Source organism: Mya arenaria, chromosome 2, assembly GCF_026914265.1.
Source record: "Mya arenaria isolate MELC-2E11 chromosome 2, ASM2691426v1".
NCBI lineage: Eukaryota > Metazoa > Mollusca > Bivalvia > Myida > Myidae > Mya > Mya arenaria.
Genome location: NC_069123.1, coordinates 59,045,207 through 59,066,969, shown reverse-complemented (window position 1 = coordinate 59,066,969; position 21,763 = coordinate 59,045,207). Strand labels below are relative to the sequence as shown.

Below are 21,763 nucleotides of genomic sequence, written 5' to 3'. Positions count from 1 at the left end.
ATAAAAAGGCGAAGAGTTTTAACATTTTACCATTTAATATAGAGATTTGTTAATAAAATGAGTACATATTTAACGATAGACAATCTTAACTGTATCCCCAACTTAACCAAAGTGCATTCAGGTGAGAACAAGAGTACCACAAGCGGGCGTCAACTCCCGTCTGTTACTGTTGTTTTCAGTCGGAATAGGGCATAAGTATTATTGCAACACCCCTGTCCATTGTCTCTGACCATACATGTACTACGGTAAGTTTTACTTGGACATCTTCAACGGTTTTTGAGTTATGGCCATGGTTCAAGTTTTTACATGCGGAAGACCTGGACACACACGACACGGGCGCCATCACAATACCTCGACTTCTTAGTTTGCAAAAATAGACAGACTAAAAACAAACCCCAAAAACAATATAAATCTCTTAAACATAAAACAGGATTTCTTAAATATCTATATCACAATCATGAATGGCATCGAAATAAGTCAGCAGGGCAAGATAGGATACATGTAAGCTCTTTTTGAGCTTTTTTAACTGACCAGCTAAGTAATGTATATTCGGCCAGATTTCCTTCTAGTACATCTAATGAACAACAATAGCTAGGTGATATTCCAATGCAAGTGATTGAGTACAAATGTTCATCTGATACAAATATGCACCATGGTAGCTACCTACCCTAAGGAATCCCACACATGTAACTTACTTTAAAAGAGCAATTAATGAAAATCACATTAGTACTTACTCGTTATTAAATAGCATAAGTTCTTTAAATAAGAGTTGAGGCTTTGAGCATAATTAAATATGTAAAATATCTTTGCATGTATGAATTTAAAACGATGGTACACAATAACGAACATATAACACTTTGCTGGAATGAAAACAGAATGTTGTTTGACAGTATTCTATCAAAGAAATTAAAACAAAATAAATAAAGCAAGAACAAAGCACTTCACAGTTAAACTGTTGAAATCAGGGATTAAAATACATGCATTTAACAACATAAAAGAGACATAGAATCTGAACAACAAAACACTGATGTAAAGAAAATACATTTCACACTAAAAGTTTAACGTTACACCGAATACACTACATCCATGGCAATAAAATACAAATCATGAGTGGAATGTTTTAAAATATCAAACATAGAATAAGATTCAATACAAGAGACAGTACTGGTTTGGAACCACTTTCCCCCCATTTTTTTTTATTTTTTAAATCGTGCGGAACCCCTTGCTTCGCGGCCATGGCGATTTTTCTTGAACCCCTGATTTAAAAAATCAGTATAATATTTATTATGAATGCTTATTTTCAGAATGAACTCCTGTGCCAAACCTACTCAGTAACCTTCACTGAAATGACAGTTTACTGAGCAAATAATTCACTCACATTTTCCATTTTGTTAAGTGGTAAAACTCAATGAGTCCCAGCTGGAAGAAGTATGATGCAACCTGGTGCAATTTCAATTTTGCTGATTAATTGCTACTTTCAGAAAAATATTTGTGCATCATTTGACCACAAAATATAATATGTATGAAAAACAATCATACTGGAGTTGCTGAACAAGTATTTTATAGGTCGGGGGATTTTTTGGTAAGGGCTAAAAAGTGGCTCCTAACCAGTACATAGACACAGCAATCTCATTCATAATTTTAACATGACAATATTTTTCAAACTAGTGCAATAGTAAATTTGATTCATCTTAAAATCATTATGCTATAAAAGATAGTTATAAATTCATAAACCTGGTAGACAATGCTTATATCAAAATCATATTTTCATTTACTCATTTTCAGTACGTATGTAAAAAATATTAGTAAAAAGCACTGAAAACTGTTGTTGTTTAATTAATTTAAGTACAAAATATAAGCAATTTTTAGTCTTTGTTAAAATGAAATTGGATTTTAGGTATTGAATATATATTGTTGTAATGAGTTATGTGTACAAATGATCATATAATGCTAGAAGGAATGTTTTATAAACAACTAGAAACACTGCAAATGCAACGCAACCAGGTTATTAATATGGGCAATCAGAAATTATAGCAAATTAATTTCTTGTATGAGTTTGGAAAAAAAGCAGCTAAAAGTAAATGGGCTGAAACCATTTTACTATTTTCAGTTAGAGTGATCTTGACCTTGGCCCAGCCCCTCAAAAGAAATTCCAAACTGGAGTTGCACATTAGCTTCTAACACACAAGCTTTCATGACTATCCATCAATTCTAACTAAAGTTGTTGGACAGAAACCATTTTTCTACTTTAAGTAACAGTGACATAAAACTCGGCCCCACACCCCTCAAAAGCAATCCCAAGCTAACTCTTCACATAAGCTACCCACACACCAGCATTATTTACTATCCATCAATATTAACTGAAGTAATTGTTAGTAATTAAGTGACCTTGACCACCTCAATAGCAATCCCAAGCTAGCACGCCACCTCAGCTATCTACACACCAACTTTCAATACTTTCCACCAATTCTTACTTGAATGGATGGAAACCATTTTTCCATTTAGAGTAAAAGTGACCTTGACCTTGACTCGATCCCCTTAAAAGCAATCCCAAGCTAGCTCTTCACATAAGCTACATACCCATCAACTTTCATCGCTATCCATCAATTCTTCCTTAAGTTATTGGGCAGAAACCATATTACTACTTTATGTAACAGTGACCTTGAAGTTTACTCTACCCCTTTAAAAGCAAACCCAAGCTAGGTCTTCACATAAGCTATCTAAACACCAACTTTAGTTACTATCCATCAATGCTGACTTAAGTTATTGGGCAGAAACCAATGTTTGACAAGCACCCACCTGCCGTCCAACGACATCCGCATTCCAATAACCTGGTATTTGTTAAAAACCTGGTTAAAAAGGCAGGGATCTATATTTAAAATTATTATTTTAATACGGTAAGTCTTAAACATTTCCTTTCATATGTGCATGAAAGTGAGTAGTAGATATTGCATTTACAATAATGAAAGATATACAAATGTTTTAAAAAAACAACAACAACACAATAACTAACTTAAGAAAGCAACCTTTCAGGCTTTGAAATGAAATCACCCATGAGATATAATAAACTAGCAGAATAAAATGAAATTGTCTTTCTCATTATGATGTTTAAACCAAAAATGTTAGTGACTAATTAAGGATATTTTTGCATCTTTACTACCCAAAACTGCTACCTGGTTTACAAAGTTGCAAACATGTAGTTTACATAAATTGATGATAATCAAAATCAACTAATATCAAACATGAATAAAGAATATATAATCATAAACGTATCCGATTGTCTAAACCTCATTTCAGCTGCCTTTTACAGTATTATCAAACATACAGCACTAGTCAGCAGATCATATTAAGCATTGCTTATATATATTTTTTGGTTTAAAAAGAAAGACACACTTGGTATGCCTGATACAAGTATTAATATACTCTGTAAAATAGAATATGTAATATTTTTATAAAAAACAACAACTATCCTTTCTTCTTAAAACAAGAGCACTGCCGAGCCAAAACTCGTCTGCTGATTTTAGTTAAAATACCTTAACAATTATTTAAGTATAATTTATTGAAGGACTTTGCTGTATATGAGCAAATTGTCACTGGTAACATGTGCACCAAGTTTCATTCAAATATTATAAACATCTTTTTTTTTCAGTTATGGTCAATCTAAATGTTTTTGCTGATTATGCTGATGGCAAGGCTATGGCAATACCTCGACATTCTTTCTGCGAAAAACAGACAAGCATAGAACTATATTTATTATTTGGTTCTAATACTTTCTTATTCCAACATCTGATATGTCATGCAAAAATCCATCACCGGTAAAAAATCTCAAAACAGCCAGACTTATTCACTGTCTTCGTTCCTGAAATATGTATCACATCGTAAGTATGAACCTTTTCAGAAATTTCATATACTTGTATAACACAAATCTGATTTTATTTCATGGAATGCTTTATTTCTGTAACTCTTAAGGGATTATTACTATCAAATATTGGCCCTTATATATAAGTCCGCAAATGTGTTTGTTTTTCTGCTTCTTTGCCAAAATGCTAACCTTTTCTCAGGATATCTGAGAATACTGTAAGAACTTAACTCTGCAATTTTACATGTTAAAAGGAGGATTAACATGTGCTTACATTTCTACTTCCAAGTTTTTCCTTTTTCTTTTTGAGCTGCAAATAAATGGTTTCTTATTAATTTCTTGGTTTTAAATGAAGATCCATATTGAATACTTTTGAATACTTTTACATTGCCAAGCATATCTGTGTATAACATGGCTTGAATTTCCTTCTTCAATTAACACAAATTTGTAAGAGGAAACCAGTACAAGCTCAGAGTATCCCTATCACACTATATACAAACAAGAGGGGCCAATAAAGATCATCAACAATAACATTCTGATCAAGTTCCATGAACATATAGTCATAAATAAGGCCTCTAGAGTGTTAAAATACTTTTCCTGTTATTTGACCTGGTGACCTAGTTTTTGACCGCACATGACCCAGATTCAAACTTGGCCTAGAGCTAATCAATATAAACATTCTGACTAAGTTTCATGTACATACAGTCATAAATCTGACCTCTAGAGTGCTAACAAGCTTTTCCTATGATTTGACCTAATGACCTAGATTTTGACCGCACATAACCAAGATTTAAACTTGACTTAGAGATTATTAATATAAACATTCTGACCAACTTTCATAAAGAAACATTTATAAATGTGACCTCTAGAGTGTTAACAAGCTTTTCCTTAAAGTTGACCTGGTGACCTAGTTTTTGACCGCATATGATCCAGATTCGAACTTGGCCTACAGCTAATTAATATAAACATTCTGACTAAGTTACATGAACTACAGTCATAAATGTCACCTCTAGAATGCTTACAAGCTTTTGACATTGATTTGACCTAATGACCTAGTTTTTGACCACAATTGACCTAGATTTAAACTTGGCTTAGAGATTACTAATATAAACATTCTGACCATCTGTCATTAAGATACAGTTATGAATGTGACCTCTAGAGTGTTAACAAGCTTTTTCTTTAAATTGACCTGGTGACCTAGTTTTTGACTGCACATGACCCAGATTCGAACTTGGCCTAAAGGTAATCAATATAAACATTCTGACCAAGATTCCATACAGTCATAAATGTGACCTCTAGAGTGCTAACAAGCTTTTCCTATGATTTGACCTTATAACCTAGTTTTTTACCACACATGACCCAGTTTTTAACTTGCCTTAGAGATAATTAATGTAAACATTCTGCCAAATTTCATGAAGAAACCTTTATAAATATGACCTCTAGAGTGTTAACAAGCTTTTCCTTAAAGTTGACCTGGTGACCTAGATTTTGCCGCATATGATCCAGATTCGAACTTGGCCTACAGCTAATTAATATAAACATTCTGACTAAGTTACATGAACTTACAGTCATAAATGTCACCTCTAGAGTGCTAACAAGCTTTTGACATTGATTTGACCTAATGACCTAGTTTTTGACCACAATTGACCTAGATTTAAACTTGGCTTAGAGATTACTAATATAAACATTCTGACCATCTGTCATTAAGATACAGTTATGAATGTGACCTCTAGAGTGTTAACAAGCTTTTTCTTTAAATTGACCTGGTGACCTAGTTTTTGACTGCACATGACCCAGATTCGAACTTGGCCTAAAGGTAATCAATATAAACATTCTGACCAAGATTCCATACAGTCATAAATGTGACCTCTAGAGTGCTAACAAGCTTTTCCTATGATTTAACCTTATGACCTAGTTTTTTACCACACATGACCCAGTTTTTAACTTGCCTTAGAGATAATTAATGTAAACATTCTGACCAACTTTCATGAAGAAACCTTTATAAATATGACCTCTAGAGTGTTAACAAGCTTTTCCTTTAATTTGACCTGGTGACCTAGTTTTTGACCACACATGATCCAGATTCGAACTAGGTCTAGAGCTAATTAATATAAACATTCTGACTAAATTGTGACCTCTAGAGTGTTAACAATCAAATTGTTGATGATGGACAACAGACGACGGACGACGGAAACAGGGCGTTCACATTAGCTCACCTTGAGCACTTCGTGCTCAGGTGAGCTAAAAAAATAGATGAGATAAAAGGTAACAGTTTTAATTCTAATAAACAGTTTTAATTAAGTTTTGTGGCTAAACAAGAGAAATCAGCTGAAAAGTGGGAATCTTACATTAAGCTGATTGTAACTCCACTTATGGACCTGTCTGCTTATTCATGGGGATTTACTGATAAGCATGCGTAAAGGCTTGGTTGTTCAGAACTTTGTAAAAGTTAACACTGTTGTTAACTGGATCATTGTTAACTTTCAAATCATATCTGCTCTGGAAGTTTAATGGAAATACTGATCTGTGTATTTCTAATATAATTTGAGACAACTGTTTCAAATGTTATTGGTTTAATCAAATATATAAGCATCTCATAAAAATTGATCACCTTCAAAAGCTAACAGTGCTATTGTTCATCACCTTGTTAACTAAAACCAAGTTCTGAACAATCTGCCAAATGAAAAAATGGACATTTTTGACACAGGCATCTCTTACCCTGTGTTATCATCTGAACCATCTTTTGTTACACCATTTCTTTCCTCAGATTTCTGTCTGAAATTAAATAAACAAATAAAGTAACATGTAATAATAATTGCTACATTCATGTTGTTATTGTTTTATATTCATTTAATCATCATGGCTTTAAGGTCTCAAATGTAATATGATCCACAGACAACTTTCTAAAGTTTCGTAACTGGCACAAACTTGCATACCATTGTTACCATATTTATAAAATTTAATGAGAATGAGTTTTGCATGGTGCCAACAATGATGATGGTAATACAATGACACTAAGGGCGGGCAATATCCCATGTTTTCTTCTATGAGAAGTGGAACAGCTAAAAGTATCATACCTTTTTTTGGTTTCCTGTTCTGTGAGACCACAATCTATTTCACATCTGAAATAAAAACAAAAACAAAAAAAGGTAAAATGAAATATCTCTGTACATTGTATCATGCAATTCCAAGAAAATTTGAATTACACAGTTTACACTGCAGGATTAAACCAACAACAGATACTATATGATTTGAATGAAAATCTTTTCATTAGAATGAGTCAATCACAGCAGTAATGAAATTATAACCGGTGATATCTTTATCATACTAATACATAGGTTAAGCAAGTTCAATTATATCTTGACACTGTTTAATTCAAACTGTCAACTGAAAACTTACTTCTCAACATTGTGTACTTTGGTGTCTGCTGGAGAAATACTCCTCGATTCTTTCCTTGATTTTTCCCTTGATTTTTCCATTGATCGTTCCCTGGATTTCCCCCTGAAATGAAGCATGCAATACACCTCCTTTAAATGCTGTACATTAATATCATGCAAATCTTTTGGGTTATTGACCCACATGTAACTACAGCCTTGAACTTTGGGACATGGGCCTACATGTGCATTTGGGACATGGACCTACATGTAACTGCGGCCCTGGCATTTGGGACATAGACCTACATGTGACTGCCACCCTGGCATTTGGAACATGGACCTACATGTGACTGCCACCCTGGCATTTGGAACATGGACCTACATGTGACTGCCACCCTGGCATTTGGAACATGGACCTACAAGTGACTGCCGACCTGGCATTTGGAACATAGACCTACATGTGACTGCCAGCCTGGCATTTGGAACATGGACCTACATGTGACTGCCACCCTGGCATTTGGAACATGGACCTACATGTGACTGCCACCCTGGCATTTGGAACATGGACCTACATGTGACTGCCACCCTGGCATTTGGGACATGGACCTACATGTAACTGCCACCCTGGCGTTTGGAACATGGACCTACATGTGACTGCCGCCCTGGCGTTTGGAACATGGACCTACATGTGACTGCCGCCCTGGGCCAGTATTCAATATTTATCTTATCCTTATCCTTAAACATGCCTCAGTGATTCCATTCAGTCCATTGGTCAGCTTAATATACAGGCCACTCAAAGCACTTAGTTTCTAATCTTAAATTTAAGTTCAATCTAAGTTGCTTATTGAATACCGCCCCTGGCCAATGGAACATGGACCTACATGTGACTGCCGCTCTGACCACTGGAACATGGACTTACATGTGACTGCAACCCTGACATTTGGGACATGGACCTACATGTGACTGCCGCCCCGGCATTTTGGACATGGGCCTACATGTAACTATGGCCTTGACATTTTGGACATTGACCTATATGTAACTGCCACTCTGACTTTTGGACATGGACCTCCATGTATCTGCTGCCCTGACATTTTGGACATGGGCCTACATGTAACTGCTGCCCTGGCATTTTGGACATGGGCCTACATGAAACTTGCACTGTGGCCCTTACAATTAGGACATGGATCTTCATGTAACTGAGGCCTTGACATTTTGGACATGGACCTACATGTACATTAATGATATGTTAATTAACATTTAAACATCTGATGAAACTACACACATCATTCAGTTTCACTGTAAAGATAGCACTTATCATTGACTGAAGAAGCCTTATCTGGTCAGCCCCTTGACTGCATTTAGTCTTTCTCTTGTCTTACCGTAGTGCACTACGAAGTGCACTTCTGGTGAACTAAGAGTGCACAAGAAGCTCACTTACTGTCATGTTTGGTCTTAACATTACTGTAACTGGCGCCCTGGCATTTGGGACATGCACCTAAATATATCTCCAGCCCTTACAATTTGGACATGGATCTTCATGTAACTACAGCCATGGCATTTTGGCTATGGACCAACATGTGACTGCAACCCTGACATTTAGGACATGGACCTACATGTAACTGCGGCCCTTACAATTTGGACATTGATCTTCATGTAACTACAGCCATGGCATTTTGGCTATGGACCAACATGTGACTGCAACCCTGACATTTAGGACATGGACCTACATGTAACTGCGGCCCTTACAATTTGAACATGGATCTACATGTAACTACAGCCATGGCATTTTGGCTATGGACCAACATGTGACTGCAGCCCAGACATTTAGGACATGGACCTACATGTAACTGCGGCCCTTACAATTTGAACATGGATCTACATGTAACTACAGCCATGGCATTTTGGCTATGGACCAACATGTGACTGCAGCCCAGACATTTAGGACATGGACCTACATGTAACTGCGGCCCTTACAATTTGAACATGGACCTACATGTAACTACAGCCATAGCATTTTGGCTATGGACCAACATGTGACTGCAACCCTGACATTTAGGACATGGACCTACATGTAACTGCGACCCTTACAATTTGAACATGGATCTACATGCAACTACAGCCATGGCATTTTGGCTATGGACCAACATCTGACTGCAACCCTGATATTTGGGACATGGACCTACATGTAACTGCGGCCCTTACAATTTGAACATGGATCTACATGTAACTACAGCCATGGCATTTTGGCTATGGACCAACATCTGACTGCAACCCTGATATTTGGGACATGGACCTACATGTAACTGCGGCCCTTACAATTTGAACATGGACCTACATGTAACTGCGGCCCTTACAATTTGGACATTGATCTTCATGTAACTACAGCCATGGCATTTTGGCTATGGACCAACATGTGACTGCAACCCTGACATTTAGGACATGGACCTACATGTAACTGCGGCCCTTACAATTTGAACATGGATCTACATGTAACTACAGCCATGGCATTTTGGCTATGGACCAACATGTGACTGCAACCCTGATATTTGGGACATGGACCTACATGTAACTGTTGGGCTATAGAACTTTATGTAACTACAGCCCAAACATTTGGGCTATGGACCTTCACGTAAGTTTTGCATGACATTCTACATTATATGTACAGGAATGTTATGATAAACATTACTTTTCATCATGTCCGTTTTCCTTTTTGCTGGCAACAGTGGACTTTTCAGGAGAAGGTGACTGTCTTGAGGAAGTTCTCTTTTCATGTGATTTCGACCTACCACCAGATCTGGAAATAAGGGGGAATTCAAATTACACTTTTTAATGACATACCCACTCTTCAAATATATTCTGCATTTGGAAGAAATGAAAGAGAAACATCAAACAGTTACCTTTGCAGTAAATTGCAGAAAATCTAAGTACAATACAGCCCTAGCATATTAAAAATTGCTTTGCTTATAGATGATAATAGCAATATTTGAATGTTACATATAATGTAATCATCTATTTTTGTTTTTTACCAAAAAAGTCTTAACATAATGCAAACATGCACTATGGAGAATACATAGGAGATATTACATAAATGGACATGCAATGTGAAATATCATATTGATTGACCATGAATGTGATATTTCATTTATATCGAAAACATTAATTTGATGAGCACTAAATACGGTAACTGTCACTCTATAGCATGCATATTTTAAGCGGTATTCATTTAAGATGTCACATCTTAAGCTATTACACTAAATATTTATCAAAACTGTACAATGATGGGATTCCATCATGGCGACATTATCTATAATTTAATTAAAGTTAATGCGAACTTATACACTACCTTGACCTTGATCGGGACTTGGACTTTCTTGACTTTCTGTAATCAAAAGTAAATCAAAATAAAACTAGAGCTATCACTGAAGTTGATTAATACCCCCGAATGCCGCCTCTCATTAAGATTTATCATTGTATGAAGTTTTATGAAATTCCATCTAGTAGTTTTCAAGTTACTGTACCGACAAAAGTTTGACAAAAAAACACAGAAAAAGGCAATAACTCTGTACACTGAACTCCTTCTCATTGTGCTGTACCATTGTATAAAGTTTTATTACATTATATCCAGTAGTTTTCAAGTTATGCTCCGGACAAGAAAAAAGTAACAAAGGGCTGTAACTGGCTGAAATAGAGTTATGGTTCTTGTACACTGCACATGCTCTCATTGTGCTTTACCATTGTATTAAGTTTTAATGAATTCCATCCAGTAGTTTGCAAGTTAATGTCTGGAAAAATATTTGACAGCAAAAAAAACAACAAATAAAGGGCAATAATTCAGTAATTAGCTAATGTAAAGTTATGGTTCTTGAACACTGCACTTCCTCTCATTGTGCTTTACCATTGTATGAAGTTCCAATGAATCCCATCCAGTACTTTTCAAGTTATACTCCGGAAAAACAAAAGTAACAAAGGGCAATAACTCAGTAATAAGCAAGAATAGAGTTATGGTTATTGTACACTGCGTTTCCTCTCATTATGCTCTATCATTGTATGAAGTTTAATCCAATTCCATCCAGTAGTTTTTAAGTTATGCTCCGGACAAGGTAAATTGCAACAGGCCGACCGACAAACCGACGGACCAACCGACCACAGGGTGACTCCAATATAACCCCTTCAAACTTCGTTTGTCGGGGGTATAATAACTGTTTATTTAAACAGACAGAGAAATTACCTTACTATACAGCGCATGTGTAAAGTTGGGGTGAAGGGTGTAAAAATCACCAAATTTTGCATACTTCTACTATAGGACATAATGTTTAAAAAAAGTGCAGAGGACAAATCTGAGAGGCCCTCTGTCTTTAAAAAGCGATGCCCTTTAAAGAGCCCTTGGATGTAGAAGGAGTTCCTGTATCATTATTAAATTGACATATTAAAGTTTAGTACTTCATAAAAACAAAAACACAGAAGCATGTAATGAAAATATGACATACCATTTTATTTGATGCATAAGATTAAAACAAAAGCGCATATTTAAACAGACCTGGATTTTTTGGACTTTGAGCCCGACCTTGACCTAGACTTCCTCCTTTTGTCTCTTGATCGAGACCTGAAAAGTATGTTGAATAAAATCTAAATGGACATATGCTCACATTGTGCCCAAGTGCATGCATGTCATGTTAAAAGATTGATCATACGCAGGTATCAAAGAGTCAGATGAAAACAAACCTGTGCTTTCTGCGATCTCTTGACTTTGAGCTATGTTTATCCCTTGACCTTGACCTAGTAAAAATAAAGAAACAGATTTAATTTCAAAATTAACAGAAAATCAAGTAAAACCATTTGGTATTTAAATAATCATCGAATCAAATCCCGAAGTAAAACCATTTCAATCTTAGTTTAAATTCCAAAAAGAGTACCTTTTTTAATTTTAAACTAGAAAAGTCAGAATTATGGGCCTTGCTCGAAATGTGTGTATTGTCTTTGGTAACATGTATTTCAAGTTTAACTTTAATACTTTGAACACTTTTGAGTTATAACATAGGTTTATTTTGTGCACGCTGCCGCTGCCTACGCCAACAACCCCAAGGCTATGACAGTAACTTAACATTTTTTCATCGGAAACAGACAAGCTATAAATAAATGACAACCTCTAAAAACCATTATTCTTACCTCACAATAATAGTCTCAACTAATGAAAAATCATCTAGGAAGAATACAAATTAACAGATTTTGAAGTAACGGGAACTTGTCACTCAGGGATAGAAGGCCAACAGGGATTGTGCAGGTATGGGTGGAGTATTATAAAGCTGTGAAGGGTGGTAGATGAAGAGGGAACCTCACTCTTTGCACACAACAGAACAGCAACATTCAATGAGAGAAGACTTTATGATACCAACATAAAAAACTGTATAAAGAGAACTTAGCTTTATCTTATCATTTAATATTTATAAGGAATATGATCTATCTATGCTTCCATCAGGCATGCAACAATCTGTGGTAATAATCTGATACATAAATAAAATATGGATGCAAGGAATTTCCTACTCAGAGATAAAAAGCTATCCCCACAGTGTCAATTTATAATCTATGAAACACGAGAAAATGACATGAATTATTCAATGGTATATGCATAAGGTTCATTCAATTTCTTCACATCCACCTAATCATTTTTGTTGCTTGTGTCTGATTTTGCAAAGGTTCAGATACTCTCCTGTAGGTTTTATTGTAAACTTTTTGATAAAGCAACTGTTGTGAAATGCTTTCAAGAAACTAGCTTTCAAAAAATAAATTACTTATAAATAAAACTTTACACATTGTTCTCCACAGATTTGCGACACAAACCTTAAAAGGATTTTAGCAGAATAACGCAATTTAATAAATGTGGATAAAAATTAAAACATATAACAGAGAGCATTACCACAAGTATAACTGTTTTCTAAGGCAAAATGATCCACCACCATCACTATAGCAGTATAAAATGCTGGACAACTTGAATACACTGTTACAAGGCCATCACATATATTATTTGAAGAAGAACATCTTCATGTAAATCAGATCTGGCAACTTTTTTTTTTAAAGTTCTAAAATACCTGTCAAGACTTAAGAACGTGCAATTCAACAAAATTATTGTGATGCTTTTATCACAATTTAGAAAGTAAAGCATAATTATTAAAAATTTGATTTTTGTTTATAAAATGTGATAAGCCTCGATTCATAACATTCCTGACCATTGAATTTTCTATTTAGTAGATTCACAAAATAACTGTATAATAACTATGGTGATAATTTTAATTCTTTCTTTCTAATGCTTTTACATGTGTAATATTACAGTTTTCTGCAAAGAACAATGATATCAGCTATCTATAATTGCTAGTAAGTTTTCAAAAAAAAGTGAAATGATCAGGAATGTTTTCAAAAGAACAGTAAACAGAAGAACAGCCACACTCAATCAGGAAAGAGTACCTGTAGATGGGAGTACCGTGGGTACTAAGCGACAGTTTGACAGTCTAGGCCGTTCACCAGTGTACTAGGGAAAGCGGTTTGAGAGTTCTCAAGGTGTGACCTTGACATTGACCTTGTGCAAGTGTGCACGCAGTCATATCCCAGGGACGCTGCGGGAAGCAGGCAGTGAGCTAGTTCCAGCCTGGGAATTCTGTCTCGATTGTCGCATGTGTTCGAATTGTAAGTGATTGTGGCCGATTGTAGAGGACAGATGGAGTACAGTCCAGAGTGTATATAAACGTCATTAGGGTACAAGGCGGTCATCAAGTAATCTCTGTTCCCATCTCACTAAGCGTGTTTCGACTGTTGCTAGTTAGTCTTTGATTGAGTGGTTTGTACCCTCGTTAGTGGGATAGCTCTTGAGGACTGTCAGTGTGTTTTCTTAATAGTGTGTTTGTGTCTCAAGATGGCTTCCTAAACAAATGTTTAATATGCATTTTAGTCTGTTAAGTTATAACTGAATTTGTGCATTTTCTTTTTAATCTTTAAAGCAAGAAAACCTATAACAATTGTTAAATGTTTTTACATGACACCAGTCTACTGCCTTTCATGAAATGCACTAAACTGCTCAAGTATAAATTCAGACATTTTGGCCAATATTCAAAGCGTTTTGAGGGAATGATCTAACAGCAGGAACACACTGAATGAGCTACCAAAAGATAATAGATAAAAAAAGCTGAAAACATAAATACATACTAGTATCATATCTGTTTAATAGTGTAATTTGGGCTCCTTGATTATTTGAGTCACTAATCAATGGATTTTGTCCAAGTCAAACAAGGGCAATTATCTTCATTATTTGAATTCAAGGGAGAGACATAAACTATTGGCTTTATGTGGTTGACAACCTTGATCAAGAGTTTATTAGAATCATGCGCTGTTATTTAAAGGTATGAATTGATTGGTAACGTCAATGTCTTTCAGCCACCATTATGGAATCACTGAACAAATTATCCCTTAGAAAGTATCTGTTGAAAATGATTGCCATTTTATCAGTAACTGGTTTTATGAAGTGGTGTTTTCAGTGGGTAGTGCATGTGTGCAGGCTGGTATAGAGATATTTGCACCGACACTAAGATAGTGATTATTGCTTGACTAAACAAAAAAATCAGTTGTCTGGCTACAACCAGCAAATACCGATTTCATGTTTTTTAAAGCAAAATAAACAATAACTTTTACGTAGTATCATCGATTGATTGTGAATTAAGAAATACAGTATAAATCTGCATAAGTTCAACTAAAATTTTTACATTTAAAACAGGGCCATAATTTCCAATAGATATTGATGTTACTTGTTTGTGTAATGACTGAATACATGCCGGAGTGTGTTATTTAGTAAAGCAAAAATGATTATAACTTTCTTAGTGCTGACGTACATGTCTCTATACTATCCAGCACTTAAATGATAACCTATTTAAAGAACTGATTAAATGAAAATGTGGTAGTTTTTTCATCAGAAGCTTCCTTAAAATAATTTAAATCAGAATTTGTCCGGGAAGCCTTTTAGTGAGGATTTATATACACTAATTAAGTTTTGAACCAATTTTATGATTGGCTTATGACATAATAATGTGTACAAAAGTGGCTGCAAGCAAAACTACAATGTTCAGGCTAGTGTAATCAATTTAGTAAAACATTGACCACAGCTTGTATCAACTCAATGCAGAGATGTGTCTCAATCCCTTTATGACTCTAAAGATTATCCAACTAGAGGTGGATGTTAAAGCCTTTAGTGTTTATGCTTATGCCTTGAACAATGGGATCACCCGACTCATTCTGATTTAAGAAAGCCTCTAATGAAAAAAACACACACCAAAGTTCCATTAAGTCATTCATTGGTTTTATCAAGTGAGTTATGTTGTGGAGATTAGCAGCTGAGCTGTCCCCGGCTTATGCCAAATTAGTGGTTTACTAAAGCAAACATAAAAAATAACTATTTCTTTTTATTTTATCCAAGCTAAAATTAAATGGAAGCACACAAAACAAATAGCAGTTTAGCAAATAAAAAGTCATGCAAAGTCAGATTTTTTAATATTGTACTTGATCTACCACTATCATTGAAAAACAGAACTTTAATGATATCTTTAATTGGTATACAATTTCAGCCCCAAAAGCCAAAATTTCATTAGTTTTGTATAACAATCTGCAGTTTGGTTTGAATCCTTGTTAACTATTTTCAAGATACGGTAGTACATGTCTTATAATCGCAGTATAGAGTATTAAGTTTAAGCTACTATTTATGATCACATAATGTTATGCAAATTATCTTTAAGAATGTTTACAGCATATTTGATATCTGAGTTGTTTGGCCTAAATTGATAAGCTATTCACTCTAAAAGGAAGTATAAATGACTGCAGTGCTGGAAATCTGATCCATAATACCACTCCAAATGTGTTACGCTTTACGAGCAACATAAGAGCAGTATACAAGGACGGCAAAAAACTTCCTTTTACAATTTTTGCCTTGTTACAGAGAACTAGTATGAAATTTTGATAAATAGTATAAAATGCATTTACACTTAATATGTCTAAAATTCAAGATTCAAGATTCAAAATAACAGGTTGAAATATAACCCTACAAAAGTGGTTAGGGTTTTCCCCACAACCAGTACTGCTAATATTTCAATGCTTTTTATTATCTGAACAGGGTGGTGTCTTAGCAGACAAGTATTTAATCAGTTCTCAATGCTGAGATATTACAGTATATTTTTTGTCACCATGTACATTGCGTACCCACCTGGAGCGATGTGATGACCTTCGTGACCCCTCAACCTGCAGTCGACGTCGCTCCTCAAAGGGTCGGGCATGTTCAACACGAATTCGCCGCCCTGCAACACGTCTGAAAACAAACGACAGTTTAGGTTTTACATGGAATTAACCTTTTGATGCTGCATAAAAATAATGCCATCAAATATGTGTACGTCATGTATTTGGTAGGTAAAGAACTATGGTTTTATCTGCAAAATGGACTACTTTGATCCCCTCTTTAAGCAACCTCAGACAATTGACCAGGCAGAGCTAAGCATCCAATTGCATCATATTAATTGTTACACTGGCACTCGTGCAATACAAAATCATAACTCTAGTTGTATTGATTGGGTGGCACCATAAGAGTCTTAAAAAGGTATCAATATATTCCCAAAGACAGAAATTGTTTTTATTAAACATTTATAAGGCAATCAATGAATCATAACCCAGTCCTGGTATCAAATGCATATGTTGATACTGTGGCTTCAAATGTGACAACACATTGAGAATCAATTAAGTTGACAAATACATGTACATTCATACATTGATCTATTGATCTGATTATTTCTTTTACGAAATGGGTACGGTGTATTAAAAGAAACAAGACTGTCTTCATCAATGGTCCCAGTTTGGTCACAGCCTGTACTTAATTTGATTTGTTTTCATTTCAGAAGCCATTTGAAGCTGAACAATATGAACATTTTGTACATGTGTGCACAGTCACTGTATGAAGTGAGATAAGTGATATAAGTAATATCGCTGTAATATCTTAAACATTAAATAAGTTTCTGTTTAAAATCCAAAGAAGTCTATTTTTTTACATGAATAAGATTCTAAAATTAATGACTATCCACCTAAGAGTGCCCCTTTTGTGTTGGAGTATATTTCATTGTAATCCCTGTAAAGCTTTCATTGCATCCATTTTCCTGGTACAAACCTGCAAACAAAGTTCAGGACAGAGTCCAGACTGACATACCTTAAAACTTAGCCAGTATCAGACAGAGACACTACTGACATACTTTCCATGAACTCAAAGGAGTCTAGATTGACATGCCTTCTATGAACTCAGAATGTTCTGGACATAATCTAGACTGACATACCTTCCATAACATCACAACGTCATAGACCTTAACTGACATAAATTCCTGTTCCATAGTCTAGACCATGTAAAAACAAGTTCTAGACACAGTCTAGACTGGCATATCATCCATGAACTCACAGTTCTAAACAGAGTCTAGACTGCCATACCTTACAACTACTCAAAGTTCTACTTTAGCCTTGCCAACCTTTTCATGAATACACAAAGTTTTCAATTTAATCTAGACTGTCATTCCTTCAATTGTCTAGTCTGCGATACCATCCACTGGTCTAGGCCGGCATACCTTCCATGAACTCACAAACTTCTTTTCCTAGACAAAGGCATACTCTAGTCTGACATACCTTCCTTAGTCTAGACTGACATAGCTTCCATGAACTCACAAAGTTCTATTTCTAGACATAGTCTTGACTAGCCTATTTTCCATGAATTAACAAAGTTCTAGGCATAACCTAGTCTGACATACCTTCTTTAATCTGGACTGACATAACTTCCATGAACACAAAAAGTTCTAGACGGATGCTAGACTCACTGACATAGTCTTGTCTGACATACCTCTTTAGTCTAGACTTTCATACCGCTCATGAACTCACAAGTTCTAGGTCTCAAGTTCTAGACAGACATTTGACTCACTGAAATACTCTAGTCTGACATACCTTCCATAGTCTAGAATGACATACCTATCATGGTCTAGACCGACATAACTTTCATGAACTAACAAAGTTCTAGACAGACACTAGACTCACTGACATACTCTAGTCTGACATATCTATCATGGTCTAGACTGACATACCTTCCATGTACTCTTCGTACAGCACTTTCAGCATCTTCTGCATGTTTAAAAACCAGGAAGGCAAACCCAGGGGGATTTCTGTAATGTAAACAACTGCATGTATAATTATTATATAATGATTTTTACATGAAGAGATATCATTTGATTAATGATAAATTAATGCTTACAATGCTGCAATGTTGAAAGTGTAGTTCAGTGCTCACTGCTGAGTTGTTTTAGATGAATGCTCAATATATCACCCATTGACTTTAAAAGAATACAATATTTGTATATAATCATTGTTCTACAGCATTCAATCGTTCAGACAGTGATGTTTAATTGTTAAAGATTTACTTAAGCTGTCAGTAATTGAAATTGATTCCATGGTAATCATGGAGACACATTCTTGTCTAAAAAATGATAATTTGTTTGCAAATGCTATTGTGTTTCATAAAAATAAATTTATGTTCATCTGGGACCCATAACAAATCCTAATCCCAGTGTTCATGATAAAAATCTATCCAATTGTAGTATTTTTGAGAATAATGAAGATTAACAATGAAATTAAATGCAACTAAATGAAAACAAATTAAAGTTACTGTTTATTATTGTGGACTACATTTGATATATGGGCTATGCTACAATTTAATTGAAAGAAAGCAGTTTATTGGAGGGAAACAAGCACATATGTCAAGGGTCATTCATTTGTTTTTTCTAGGTTTAGTGTTCAGACCAACACAAAGTTACTATGAATCAACAAAAATAAAATGTGCAAGAACAAAACAACTATGACAAGAGGGCCTGGACATGTTGGCTGGGCATATCCACTGATTCCTTCAAAGTCAAATAGAGAGATGAAGCTACTGGGACTAGTATAAGGTGAATATGGAGTGTTATTGAAATACAAAATAAAAACAGAAAAACTAATGTTATGCCTGTAGGACCAAAAACTTCTGTTACAGTTCAATTATCATACCCAAGAATAATAGAATAATCATATAGCTAATGTTACACAGTATTAATTTGTTAAAAGATGTTGGATCACTTTATAATTAAAGTTTACTTAAAATGCTATTTTTTAAGGCCCATTTTTTTCCAGTTTTGAAGTAATAAAGTAAACTGTAAATCTCCTTTTTCAAATTTAAAATACATTCTTTTTATTATTGCAGAGGTGAGAATTGAAATTATTTGTAGAAATCACCTCGACCTGGCACCAATATCACAAGAAGAGTTAAATTTCTCAATCTCAACTCATTCTAGCACAGAACAGCAAAAACTTTTTTATGTTTTTGACTTTGTTCTCTCTCTCTCATAGAGTTTTTTTTAATATTTCAAACAAATTTATTTAAGAGCCAAAGGTTATACTTGATTACCATGGTAATAACTTTAACAAGAGGGCCCTGAAGGCCCTGAATCGCTCACTTGATCCAATAAAGATCATCAACAATAACATTCTGATCAAGTTCCATGAACATATGGTCATAAATGTTAAAAGTGTGTTAAAATACTTTTCCTATTATATGACCTGGTGACCTAGTTTTTGACCGCACATGACCCAGATTCAAACTTGGCCTAGAGCTAATCAATATAAACATTCTGACTAAGTTTCATGAACATACAGTCATAAATGTCACCTCTAGAGTGCTAACAAGCTTTTCCTATGAATTGACCTAATGACCTAGTTTTTGACCACGATTGACCTAGATTTAAACTTGACTTAGAGATTACTAATATAAACATTCTGACCAACTGTCATTAAGATACAGTTATAAATGTGGCCTCTTGAGTGTTAAAATACTTTTCCTGTTATTTGACCTGGTGACCTAGTTTTTGACCGCTCATGACCCAGATTCAAACTTGGCCTAGAGCTAATCAATATAAACATTCTGACTAAGTTTCATAAACATACAGTCATAAATCTGACCTCTAGAGTGCTAACAAGCTTTTCCTATGATTTGACCTTATGACCTAGTTTTTGACCGCATATGACCCAGTTTTAAAGTTGACTTAGAAATAATTTATGTTAACATTCTGACAAACTTTCATGAAGAAACCTTTACAAATGTGACCTCTAGAGTGTTAACAAGCTTTTCCTTCAATTTGACCTGGTGACCTAGTTTTTAACCGCACATGACCCAGATTCGAACTTGGCCCAGATCTAATTAATATAAACATTCTGACTAAGTTTCAAGAACATACAGTCATAAATGTGACCTCTAGAGTGCTAACAAGCTTTTCCTATGATTTGACCTGGTGACCTAGTTTTTGACCGCACATGACCTAGATTTAAATTTGACTTTAAGATTATTGATATAAACATTCTGACCATCTGTCATGAAGATACAGTCATAAGTGAGACCTCTAGAGCGTTAACAAGATTTTCCTTCAATTTGACCTGGTGACCTAGTTTTTGACCGCAAATGACCCAGAATCGAACTTGACCTAGAAAGAATTAATATTCAAAACTTTTGTTTAACAAAGCTATAGATATATTTATGAATGGTACTTAATGGATAATTTCTTAAATGGAGCAATGCTCCTCCAAAACTAAGGGGGCATATTTTTACCTGGGTAAGGGAATATTTTTTTTCAGGAGGGATATGTGGCCCAATTTTGGCCGCAAACCATATCGGGCCGAAATTTCACTATGGACAAAGATAAGTCGATGACATACTCTGATAGCAGAGCAGTACACTTTAATACATGTACATAATCTCAAAAACTGATAACAACTGCTACACACTACAGTATCATTTAAAGATGCACCTTTTCTCCCAGATAACATTTACCACAATTTATATTAATTATTGTTTTAATATTCCCAAAAAGATGAATGTCCAAAACAATGGTTCTTTTAAAGGATGCCGAGTTTAATTTGAAAGAAATGAGCATAATATTTTCCATAAATGCATTATTAAGTAAGTAGTTAAATGTTTATCAGTCAAAATTGATGATTGTTATACATGTGCATGTATTGATTTTGAATAAGAGTGTCACTTTAATAGATTCCAATTTAGAAGAAGTTATAAACTAGTCACCTACCTTGCAACCCATGTATCTATGATCGATCCGAAATCTTTAAATTCTTTTTCAATCTCGTATTTTCCTATCCTATTTCCGAGGTCCCCAATAAACACACGGTACCCTCCTCGTATTCGGTCATACACAGCATCGTCCAGAGACATTCTTCAGCGTTATGGAGTCAGCTGTTTAATGTTTACTGTGCGAATGATTTGGTGACGAAGTAGAGCCGTAAACATTTTGAAATACGTTTAGTCAAAACGGCACATTTAGCATTGTTCGACACATCATCGTTCAAAAAAGTTATGTACAACCAAAATTGTTTAGAAATTATATTTTTAAATATATTGGTTTACAAATGGCATGATAACCACACACATATAAATTAGCAACAT

The 21,763-nt window shown here is 34.9% G+C and overlaps 1 protein-coding gene across 3 annotated transcripts; it reads right to left on the bottom strand.

Moving 5' to 3' along the window:
* Positions 1 to 16: 16 nt before the first annotated feature.
* Positions 17 to 21,629, bottom strand: LOC128208297 (probable splicing factor, arginine/serine-rich 6). Of its 3 annotated transcripts, XM_052911842.1 has the most exons (12): positions 21,390 to 21,628; positions 18,369 to 18,446; positions 16,469 to 16,570; positions 11,956 to 12,009; positions 11,771 to 11,836; positions 10,577 to 10,612; positions 9,920 to 10,027; positions 7,259 to 7,360; positions 6,937 to 6,981; positions 6,578 to 6,634; positions 4,134 to 4,169; positions 17 to 3,859 (listed from the first exon to the last, which is right to left on the bottom strand). In XM_052911842.1, the coding sequence occupies exons 1-12, from the start codon at positions 21,530 to 21,532 to the stop codon at positions 3,841 to 3,843; spliced, it is 846 nt and encodes a 281-aa protein (XP_052767802.1). In that variant the 5' UTR covers positions 21,533 to 21,628; the 3' UTR covers positions 17 to 3,840. The 3 variants fall into 3 exon arrangements, with proteins under 3 accessions (XP_052767802.1, XP_052767811.1, XP_052767820.1); XM_052911851.1 differs by lacking the exon at positions 11,956 to 12,009 and having other exon boundaries at positions 21,390 to 21,629; XM_052911860.1 differs by lacking the exons at positions 18,369 to 18,446; positions 21,390 to 21,628 and adding an exon at positions 13,805 to 14,145 and having other exon boundaries at positions 16,469 to 16,565.
* Between the last annotated feature and the right edge of the window lie 134 nt (positions 21,630 to 21,763).